Consider the following 12324-nt stretch of genomic DNA (forward strand, 5'->3'; position numbering starts at 1 on the left):
GTAGACTTAAAAAAGAAATAAAGTTGAGTATGTAGGCCTATGCTGGGAAAACTACAGGGAACTGCAAAGTTCTTTTAGCAGAAATTGGTACCAGATCATAAGCTCCTTTAAGATAATTTATATACCCAAGAATGAGCACACAAGAGAAGTTCTGATCAGTAAACAAAGAGTTAGCGAGGACAAAGGTGTGAAAATTAAAGGCGGGCTGCTTCCAGAGGCAGTAAGGGAGGACAGTATGTGTGTCATATTGGGTGAGGTCCCAGGTGGTCTGAAGGAAGGGGAAATAATTACTGCTTTTACCCAAGGTCTTTTCCTTAGTACTGGTAAAGCACTGGAATGTATAATAATTCTAGTAAGGGTGAACTCTATAATCTATAGAAATCAATAATCCAAATAATTTCAACACCAAAAATCATCTGCCTTACCTTACCCTATTTGACTTACCTTCTGAAGACACCTTCTACACCAGTAATGCCCATCCCATCCACAATATCTCTGGTGAGTCTAAAGGGAACTGTTTCAGGAGTAGGAAGGATTTTACCCTGTTCAAAAGCAACTCCTGAAGTAAAAAATACAGTGAGGTTAGGAGGTCCCATAGCTAATTTACTTTCCTCAACTGGTATGTGAACTTTGCAGAGGCACTAAATAATTTGTCACCAATATTCAATCAGTACTAAAACACACAGTCATTTATTCTGTTTCTGCTCTGCCTGCCTTCTTCATCTCCAGCATTCTCCAGGAGATCCACCTCCAATTTTAAAAAATCAAGTTAAAAAAATTATTTATTGATGTAATTAGAGAATTCTATGTTAAAGGGTGACTTTTAAATATGAGGTAGTGAAGGGTAGAATTTAAAATGCAGAAGATATATATATATGTGTGTGTGTGTGTGTGTGTGTATGTATCTATATCTATATCTATATCTATATATATATCTTTTATCCACTTTTCCCCAATGGCAACATCTTGCAAAACTACAGTACAATATCATAACCAGGATGTTGACACTGATACAATCAAGATATAGAATATTTCCATCAACACAAGGATCCCTCATGCTATATTAGCCACACCTACTTACTCCCAAGGCCTACCCCTACCCCCTGCTCTTCCAGTAATAACTAATCTGTTTTCCATTTTTATAATTTTGTAATTTCAAGTATATCAATGGAGTCAAACAGTATGTAACCTTTGAGGATTAGCTTTTTTCACTCAACATAGTTCTCTAGAGAATCATCCAAAAAATGGAAAATAAAATTTTCACCTGGTTCTCTTTTATATCTCCTATTTCTATGTTGAAACTATTTCTGTGCTGAGACTTAGCACCTTTTCACTTGTTTTAAACATGTTTGTAATTGCTTCTTGAAGTATTTTTATGATGGCTGCTTTAAAATCTTTGTCAGATAATTCTAACATCTTTGTCACCTCAGTGCTGACGTCTATTGTTTTTCATTCACACTGCAATTTTCCTGACAAATGATTTTCAATTGAAATTTTGACCTTTTTAAATATTACATTATGAGACTCTGGATCTTATCTACACTTCTATTTTTGCTGGCTTTGGGAGTAACCACCTTATTTACTGCTAAGTCGTGGTAGAAGACCAGGTTCCCCACTTGGCCTCCTCTGACATCCAAGAGGAAAGGGGGCTCCTTGCTACAGATTGGTGACACGGGAAGTCCAGGCTCCCCACATGGTTTCCACTGACACCATGGGTGAGCTGAAGGAAAAACAAGGTTTGGCATAAGTGATACAGTGAGATAGTCTAATGTTGTTATTGGAGTCCCAGAAAGAGAGGGAAGAATCTGGATTGGTCGTATGACACTACTCTAAGAGAATATAGCAGAAGTGACACTGTGCCAGTTGCAAGCTAACCCTTAACTTCTACTTCCTTCCTCTCGGAGCCCCGAGATGCTTTGTAAGAAGTTCAGGTTACTCTGCTAGACAGAGAGGCCACATGGAGGAGCAATGAAGCATCAAATGTGTAAGAAGCCATCTTGGACACTGGCCCAGTTAAATCCTAAGGTAAATTCAGCCCCAGGTGCTGACTACAGCTGTGTGAAAGATCATAAGTGAGAATTTTCCAGCTGAGACCAGTCAACGCATAGACTATAAGATATAGTAATAGTGGTTTTAAGCTACTAAATTTGGGGTGGTTTCTTATGCAGCAACAGATAATCAAAGAGATACACAGAAAAGTGTACAAATCATCAAAGTCATTCAAGTGTGTGGCTAATTGAGATTTTTAAAATGAACAAACCCATGTAACCAGCATTCCAGAAGCCCGGCCTCATCTCTCTATGAATCACGAAACACCTCTTCAAAGGCTTACCACTATCCTGACTTCCAACACTATAGATTAATTTTATCAGTTTTATATTTTACATAAATGGAATTATACAGTATATATTCTATTGTATCTAGATTCTTTCACTTAACATTGTATTTGTGAGTCTTCCATGTTGAGTGTGGCTATAGTTCATTCAATCTCATTGTTATATAGTACTTCATTTTATGAATACTATAAAATTCATTCATCCATTCTCCCATCCAAGTACTCACCAGGCCTGACACTGCTTAGCTTCCAAGATCTAACAAGATCAGGTGCGTTCAGGGTGGTATGGCTGTAGACTGTTCATCCATTCTATTTGTGATGGGGGTTGGGGCTGTTTCTAATTTGGGGCTATTATGAATAGTACTACTATGAACATTCTTATACACATGTGTGCATTTTTACTGCAGTGGAATTGCTGGGTCACAATTCCCAGCTTTAGCAGATAATGCCAAACAGTATTCCAAACTGGTTATACCAATTTACCTTTCTCATTTATAGATGTGTTTAGCATGGCCTGGACATCGGTTGGCATACTCCTATCTCTACTTTGCAGCTTCCATTGCACTGCCCTTTTGTTCTCATGCAAAATTTCACTCCTCTACTGAGTTCCCACATTCTGGCTCTAACAACTCCACTCATCCTCATATTTATTATAACCCAACATCTAAGATTTCCTATCAAATTCATTGAATGTTGGTGTGGACCTAGCTCACAATCTTCCTCTCTGTCCTAACTCTGGAATTCATTCTGGGGAAAACCATATAATATTCTTGATCTTCTCTGTTCTAATGAAATTCAATTTACTCTCTCTTAGCAAACCACTTAGCAAAAACTTATACTATAGAACTTATAATCTCCTAAAACTGTACTTTCTAAGAAATCTTAAATTCTACATTTTACTTAAAACCTCTTCTCCTTCTACCCCTTTATTCGTGTTAAATAATCTTCAAACTCACTGAGATTTCTAGTCTTTTAGTCTCTCTTCCTTCCCTACTCAGCTCAGGGTATAGCCTGCAAAGTTGATTACTCTCACTAGTAACTCAAATCTTCTTGGCCCCTTGTTCCTCCACACTTACCACTTCAAACTAGAACTTAAATTCCAGGGATGCTGAGGGTGCTTGGAAGAAACCATATGATGACACTACAAATGTGGGATTATCACCCTAAAATGCCCCTTAAAATTCTTGGCATGTCTTTTTTATTTATGCCTTTCTAGCCAGCCGTTGGTCTCATTTCCATGGTACCCACTTTTAAAATTTTATTGTTCTTTTAAGGCCAATTACCATCCCTCCAATTATTAGCAAATAAACATGCTTTCCAGTTCTCAGAGAAAACAGAATAGCAAATATAATTTCCCTCAAATTCTTTCCCCTCTAGCTGAAGACTTTCCTATTAGCACTCATCCTTTCTTCTCTTGGAGGAAAAGCTAACACGCTTCCAGTGTAAAGCCAACGCTACACCTTCACATACTTCATGATTTCCCTTGCTATTTCAATTATCTTTGTCTCTCTCCTATAAGTATCTCCCATCTTAAGAAAGCAAATGAACAAGAACAAAAAACCCTCAAAACCAAAAGAAGTGGGGGGAGGGGACCAAATGTGTGTCTCCCATCTCTGCAGCAAATTTCTCTTCATTCTTCCCTTACTTCTAAATTTCTTGAAGAACAGTTCCACATTCTTAGCCTACACATCCTTAACTTCCATTTAATCCTTGCCTTTTCACAATCTTACTTCCTCCATTCTATCCAAAGTTTACTAAGATTAATTGTTAAATTCAAAGGTCTATTTTCAGCATTCATCTTATTTGACCTTTCTGTATCAGATACTACTGAGCACAGCACTTCTTCCTCCATGAAAATTTATCCTCTCTTGTCTTCCAAGATATCCCTACCTCTACTTTCTATGACTTGTTGGTTATTCCTCATTTTTTTTTTTCTTTTCTGACTCAGCCTTTTTTTTGGCCTCGCTGTGCAGCTTGTGGGAACTTAGTTCCCCAACCAGGGATTGAACCTGGGCCCTCAGCAATGAAAGTGCCGAGTCCTAACCACTGGACCACCAGGCAATTCCCAAGACTCAGCCTTTTTAATGCTGAGATTCCTTACAATTCCATCCTTAGTTCTCGTCATCAAGGATGATGTACAAGATTAGAACCTCCTCTAGTCCAATGACTTCAACTAAAATCTATTTGCTGAAAAGTTCTACATCTCTTACTATGTTCAACATCTTTGCTTTCCTATATATTAAACTGTCTACTTCCCCTGGAAATCCCAATAATACCTCAAAACAACATACAAAACTAAACTCATCAGTTTCTTATTCTCTACAAAACCTGCTGTTTTCCTTAGCTAGAAACTTCAGTTATCTTGGAGTTCCCTCTCCCACTATTTCCACATCTAATATCACTGGTGCAAAATTACTACAAAAATGTCCCCCAAATCCAACTCCTGTTTCATACAACTTTAGTCCAAATCATTTCTTTCATTATCTCGTCTAAACTATTATAACATATCCTAATTTGTTTTCCTACTGCACAGATACTGTTCCCCAAATTATCTTTCCAATAATCAAATAAGATTATGTCCTGATTAAATGTATCTTCATTTACTTCCCATTGTTTAACAGATTAAAGTTGAAACTTCTTGGCCTGGCTTTTTATAATCTAGTACCAATCTATACCTCAAGCTACTCAACTACATGCAAACTTCACTCCAGCCACATTTAATGTCTCACCATTCCTAAAACATGCTACAACTTCATTATTCCTCCCTTCATATCTGCTCTATCCTCTCTCTAGATTATCCTTTCTTTCTTTGAGATCTGGCTTAAATGTCACTCATTATCCAAGGCAGAATTAGCTACTCCCTCCAGCATCACTGTGTTTATGCTTTTTTTTAAACAATATTTATTGTTTTGATCTCTCTCTCTCTCTCATACTTGTAATATCCTGGCAGGCAAACAACATTTCTTGATGACCAAATATTTACTGAACAAAGAAACATATCTTTTGTTACTTACCTAAATCTATATGTACAAGTTCTGCTGACTGCTCATTTATCAAGATATTCTGTACATGTCTATCACCAAGTCCAAGTATGTAACCAACTAGAAAAAAAACAATCTGAAATTACTGATATCATCTATTTCTATAACACAATTAGCCATAATTTCAACTAATACCACTGACTCTATATAATTTTTAAGTAGCTTAGGCTTTTTTGCCTACTTGAAGGAAATTATGTACATAACTGGCCATTTTCAGTTTAAGTCAAATCTTGCCAGCCATTTTCATTTATACTGCATTTTACAAATCCTAGATGATTTGCTAAAAAAGTTTTCCATTTACTAATAAGCACATATATTAAAATATTAATACTTCAAAATTGAGTGTGGTTAAAATTGAGACCCATTATTTACCAGGGCCAAAGCAGTGCACTATATACACTCAAATATTTATTGAGTATACTTTTAAACTGAGGCGCCTATGGGTAAATTCTTCATTCTTCAGTGAAACTTTCTTCTGCTTGATGAATTATATTTAACACAAATTAGTCAATAATTCATTTCATCAGGTATATATCCAGGAAAAACTACATTTCTGTTTTTAACACAGATGATAACATGTTTTAAAATTGCTTTTAACCTAATGAAACACACTATAAGGTGTTACAAAAAAATAGTGGAAAGGGTGTCAGGATGCCTGGGGTGCATGGCTAGCTCTGTCATTAACTGGGCCTACTTTCTCGTTTGTAAACTAAATTAGTTGAATCAGATTAATGATTCTCATTGTAGAAAAAAAGAGGGTTTCATTATTACCTAGAAAATTTTCAAAATATACATGTCCTGCCTTCCTGGTGTATTGTACCTAAGTGATGAAAAGAGTGGTCTTTAATTAAAAAACAATAGATCACTGATATTCCTGTTAGTTCTCATACTCTAAGATTTTGTTAACTGCCCTATCTAACTATTCCAATCTCTCAGAAATAAAAAAAGCCAAAATATATATTGTACACAGAATATTTAAATATATATCATTATTCCTATTCCAAAACCAAAATTCTATTAAACAGAATCAATCTTTGGGTGTTAATATCATGGTATTATAGAGGCTGTATGCAAGAACAATAATAATTAAAGAAAATAACTTAAATGGAATTATCACGAGTTTTATTATTTTCCAAAGAAAATCCCAGAAAATAATACATTGAGGGGAAAGAAAATAAGCCATATTCACTATTAAGCAATGAAGAAAAATAACCAGTCTTTATTTCCCTACCTGGAAAAAAGAAATTCTCTCCTGCCAAAGCTAAGAGCTACATTTAGAAGCTAAGAATCAGGATGAAAAAGAAACACAATGATCTAACGATGAAGATGGTCTGATTAACAAACACCATCACCACCACCATCCCCCTGTAACTCAGAATGTAGGAAGTGCTGAATCTACTAAAATGTATAAGAAGGTTACCAATAGAAGAAGTAGCAACACTCCGAGTATAAGCCAATCGTTTCTCAAACCAAACAGCTGGATCCAAGAATTTTTCCATGCAGAAGTAGCGGAAAACTGGTTGAAAATTTTGGCAAATCTCCATGAAGGTTTCATATTTCTCTTCAAAAGACTTTTTTTGTACATCCTTTAATAGATAAAATATAAAATTATTTTCTGAATATTCTGTTCAACTAATTTAACTGAAGTCTACTAGGAGTTTCAATAGGAAAATAGTATGATAGAAATAAAGGCAATAAAAAGATGAACAAGATATTATCTCTACCCACAAGAAGCTAAAAGTCTGGTCAGGGAAGCAATTAATAACAAGCTATAATCCCTTTAGGGTTTTCATGTTAATTTTAGGGGAAGGTGGCATACCAACAGTGACTGTTATCTGTTTTAATTCAATTCTAATTTGAATGATTCTGTAAGCTATGTGGAAGTAAACACAAAAATGCCAAAGGTAGCTCCAGATAGTCTTAGGTGTATCCCAGCACTAGGGGTGTGATAGGAAACAGGAAAAAGAGAAAGAATGGAAAAATCAATCCCGGATGGATGGCAAAGCAGCTGACACATCTCAGATCTGTCCTTCAACATTTCCTTACTATATAATAATTTCCTGAAGCAAAGCACATCTACTTCAAAAGGCTCAATCCTCATCTATGGACCGATACTTCCAAATCTGTATCTTTGGCTCAGGTATCTTTAATAAGCTCCAGCCTGATGTGCCTCTCCAAATTCCCACTCAACATCTTCACTTGGATCATTTCCAAATCCAAACTAATTCACCTTCTCATCTTTGGCAAAACCCAGCCACTTCCTCTATTCACCAACACGGTAAATAGCTTCTCCACCTACTCCATCATACCAACCAGGAAACTGGGTGCCACTGATACTCTTTTTTCATCAACCCCACTTCTAAACAGCAACCAAATCATCTAAGTTTTGCCTCTTTAATATTTCTTATATGAACTGCCTGTTCTCCATTCCTACTGCTATTACTCTTAGTTCAGACTCCGCCTCATGCCTCTAGTCAGCTTTCTCAAAAATATAACCCTCAAAAATATAAGTGTTGTCAGAGTTTTCTAAAATGCCAATCTGATATTACTATCCTTCTCAAGGGTTCTCTATTGCCTACAGGATAGAGTGAAAATTTCTTAACATTTCATAACATTCCATTTTTTGACTAACGACTACTGCTTCAATCTCATCTATTCCTCCTCAAAACCTAAGCCTATGCTATCTTTACCTGCCTGTTCATGCCTCCTTCCTTTTTGTTTGTATGTTCCTCTGCTTGGAAAACCAATTCATTTATAAAACTCAGCTCAAATACCATCTCCTCTATGAAGTCTTTCTTGAATCTGATTCTCTCCACTCCTCCCTGTCCCAGGTAGAACTGATCACGTCCTCCTCTGTGCCTACACAGTACCTTTCCATCACAATCCCTATAGTACTTTACCATACGTTTTAAAAAACATATAACAGAAAGCACAACAAAAGAAAAAGTAAATGGATTTTAGAGTTGGACAGACAAGGTTTAAATCCTTGCTCCACTATTTATTAGCTCATTGACCTGGAGTAAGCAAAATTTTCAGAACTTCTTCTCATCTTAAAATGGGATAAGTATGATGGTGATTAGTCATATTTGTGAAGTCTCAGCATAGTATCTGGTAGAGAGGACACATTCAATAAATGTCACTGATTGGGTGAATGAATGTCAGACCAGATGGCCAGTGTGATGTGGCAAATGTCTTTGAATGTCTCTATTTCATAATTTTTTTTTTTTTTTGGTTTTAGTTAGTGTTTTGTTTGTTTTGTTAAGAATTAGCTTACCCCAAACTGGAAGCAAATTTGCATACACTGAATAATGTTAAGTTCTCATAGGACAAGGGTTGACACTTAACATAGTTTAAAAACCTTCCTTTTTCACTCACACACACTTTCATTCTGGTGAGCTTACTTTCTTATACTTACTGTCATTAACAATTACCTGATGAAATTAAAACTTTTTACATTCCATAATATTTGATATCAGTTTTAATAAGCTATTAGATAATCTTGCAATAACTTATATTTTTGAGTGTTACTCACCATCATTTTCTTTTGACACTGATAGGCACTGAAATCCTTTGGCCTGTATCTTTTATGAGCACCACTCTCATTGTTAACAAGAAATTCACCAATAGGGACAGTTCCTGTGCACCATTCAAGAACACCACTTCGCTGAGAAAGGGGAACCACCTGAAGTTACAGATTAAGTATGTTTTGATTATGGAAAGGCATTAAAGAGCATGTGATGATTATTCAACTATCAGAGTCAGTGTGAAGCATTTTTTCAAGTTATACTATTATTTTTCTGTCCATAGGAAGAAAGCAACTGAAAATAAACAAGCTCAAAGAATAAGATTTTCTAGTCTGCTGCATAGACTTCCGAGAACCTGCTCTTCTCTCAATCTCCATGATCCCTGAGAGGTCAATCCTGTTAATTATACTCATCATCTGTGACTGAGCCATACTTAGTTTGTTCCATTTAGCAGAGGAATTAACTTTGCTTTCCTATACTTTTAATGTCAAATTCAAAGAATTTCACTTTGGAAAATATCAAATGTAGTGTCAATTTTAGTATACTTTAATAATTGAAAGTGTATGCATTCTTGCTTCGGAGTCTCGTTAGCTTCACCAAGAGGAAATGTATTCCTAAACATAAAAGCAATTTTACTGGGAAGATTAAAAATTATGACATTTTATAAATATACATAAAATGTAGAAAATAATATAAACAAACACCCTTTTACCTACTAAACAGCTTTATCAAATCTAAGATTATTCATATTTGCTGGGAAAGAGACAAAGCTCTCTTTGTACCCTTCACTGACCTTATGCCCCTCCCTACCAACAAGATGACTGCTAACTTGCTTATCATGTTCCTGTATTTTTGGGTATACAGTATTTTTATTTCAAAGCTATACATACATAAGTAATTGTAAGCTTTAAATAAAGAGTATTTACACTATATGTATGTTTCTGCAATTTGTTTTTTTCTCACTCAACACTGTTTTACCTTAACTGTGTTAGTACATTTAATCCTAAGTCATTCGTTTTAACAACTGTACTTTGTATAAATATGCCACAATTATCCAATTTATACAATCGGAATATTGATTAACATTTACATTATTTCCAGATTTCCCTGAAACACTGCTGCAATTAATTAATCTACTAATGAATATATTTCAGTTTCTCTAGGGTATACACATACCTGGAAATTGAAGAGCTGGGTCGGTCATTCGGGATACGCATCTTCAACTTAGTTAACCATATATTGCCAAGTAACTATACAAAGTAGTTGTACCAATTTATATACCCATTAGCAGAGTTTATTCTATAACCTCCCAATGTATTGTCAGACTTCTATACTTTGTCAATCTAAGAGGTGTGTAATAGTATCTCACTGTGGTTTTCATTTGTATTTTCCAGATTCCCAGTAGAGTATAATCTGATAAGACTTATTGGCTATTCAAATGTTTTCTTCTTGTGAACTGGCTGTTTGTATTCTTTACCTTTTTTCTTACCTGCTTGTCTTTTTATTACTAGTCTGTAAGAGCTATTTACATATTCTATATATAAATTTCTTGTTGTTAGTAGTATTATAACAATCCTTTTTGTGTTTAATAAATTTTTTAAAATTCATTTTCTCAGCCACCTGTCTTTACAGTATCTTTAATTCTATATTTTTAATTTTAATGTACTCAAATATGTTTTACTGTTTTATATTCTGTGTCTTAACATGAAGGAGGTCTTTCATTAATTTATTAACTGTATTTGTTGAGAGTCTATTATGTGTTACACATGGTGCTAGGGCACTGAGAATAGAGTGGCAACGAGGCAGATGAAGACCATGCCCTCATAAAGCTTCATTCTGGTGTCAGACGTATACACTAATAGACATTTAATGATGCCAGGTAACAAGTATTATAATAGAACAAAACATACATTTAAAAAAGTGAGTAATAGAGACATGGTCAGAGAAGGCGCCTCTGAAGAGGTAACATTAGAGAAAAACCTGAAAGAATAATAATTCATGCAAAGATCTGAGGGAACAGTATTCCAGGCAGAGGGAAGTGAAAAGCCCTGAAGTGAAACAAAATTAGGATATAGGGAATAAGATGCTTCTGTCTTAAGTCACCACTCCCCCCACCTCCTTGCCTGCACACATACCCCTACTCTCTTCTGCCCACTCTGCCCTTCCCCTGAAATGGTCCTCTACAGCTGTGATTCCAGAGCAAGGCTCATGTTTCTCTCATGGGGGCTCTACCCCAGCTTTTACAGTGTCTGGGCCTTGAACCCTTTACGACTGTCCTCTCTAGATGAGTAGGCTCAGGGCCAGCACCCTGTCTCCAAGATGCCAAAATGAGGCTAGTTCTGGATGAGCTAGCTGGTGGGGCTCAGCCTTAGGAACATACTGCTGCTCAGATCCTAAGGCTAATTCCTGGATGTTCACAGGCCCAGGTCCTGGAGGCTGTAGAACAGAAGCCATGCCCTGAAGTTACTGAGAGGGGCCCCTGCAAAAGGCTTGTGCTTTAAAGCCTTTTTCAGGCTTCCTTCTGCTCTGTGTCCACCCACTCTGATTAAGGGGGTGAGTGGAAGGGCTTGCCAAGGATCATGGACACAGGGTAGGCCCTGGTACCATGGGTTTCAGGCTACTTATCAATTTTCTTATAGGAGCACAGTCAGAGGCAGATGAGGCAGGGCAGAGAGGGCTGGTCCCTCCTTTCCTCTCAAACTCCCTCGGATGTTAAATTGTCTCCAGCAGCGGAAGAAGGACAGTGGCTGTGAATCTCACGCTGTGTATCCTTCCTGAGCCTCTGCTCACTCTCAGGGCCAAGAGGCTCCCAAAATGGAGCCCTTTCTTTAGAAGCAGGGCCATAATCTGAGGAGCAGTGCTGGATTACAGGCATTTTAGTAAGCAACCACTAAACAGGTTCTGGCTGCCTGTTAATGCAGTGAGGCCTCCTAATTGGGTACAGTGAAAAACAAGCTAGAAGAACCCTGGCCCAGAAGACTCTGCTTGCTCCAATAAGTCACAGTGACCCTGTGGGTGACGGCCTTGTGTTGAGGGGCCACTGGGAGTTGGTGCCCAAGCCTCTCCCTATTCTGTGCCCTGGTGGCACTGGAGCTTCTTCCTGCCCTCAGCCTGGGCCTTCCCCAGTGGTGTTAAAGATAAGCATTATTCCTCTATCTTTAGCTCTTTTCATTCTCTAAAAATGTACTTAACACTTTGCATTATAATTGTGTGTCTGTTTCCCCTGGTGAGCTCCTTAAGAACTAGGACTATGTTTTATTACTTTTATATCCCCAGCACCTACTAGAGTATCTAACACAACACTAGGTGTGTAAATAAACAATTATTGAACAAATGAATGAACAGATCTCATAGCCTTTCTAACCGATTTTCCTTCCTGCTTAAGTAGCTCTAAATGCCTTCCTTCCAGAAAACCCAGCCCTAT

At 36.8% G+C, this 12324-nt stretch overlaps 1 protein-coding gene across 3 annotated transcripts in view; it reads right to left on the reverse strand.

Annotated features, from left to right (window-relative positions):
- Positions 1 to 12324, reverse strand: part of ATM (ATM serine/threonine kinase) — a 140723-nt gene that overhangs the window by 7806 nt on the left and 120593 nt on the right. For all 3 annotated transcript variants that reach the window (XM_027082394.1, XM_027082395.1, XM_027082393.1), the window contains 4 exons: positions 8909 to 9058; positions 6797 to 6962; positions 5350 to 5436; positions 445 to 559 (listed from right to left, as the gene is read on the reverse strand). In XM_027082394.1, coding sequence (XP_026938195.1) covers positions 445 to 559; positions 5350 to 5436; positions 6797 to 6962; positions 8909 to 9058 — 518 coding nt within the window. The remainder of the gene's footprint in view (positions 1 to 444; positions 560 to 5349; positions 5437 to 6796; positions 6963 to 8908; positions 9059 to 12324) is intronic.

This window comes from Aethalodelphis obliquidens, unplaced genomic scaffold (genome assembly GCF_003676395.1).
Source record: "Aethalodelphis obliquidens isolate GAN/ISIS:26980383/991018 unplaced genomic scaffold, ASM367639v1 scaffold46, whole genome shotgun sequence".
Taxonomy (NCBI): domain Eukaryota; kingdom Metazoa; phylum Chordata; class Mammalia; order Artiodactyla; family Delphinidae; genus Aethalodelphis; species Aethalodelphis obliquidens.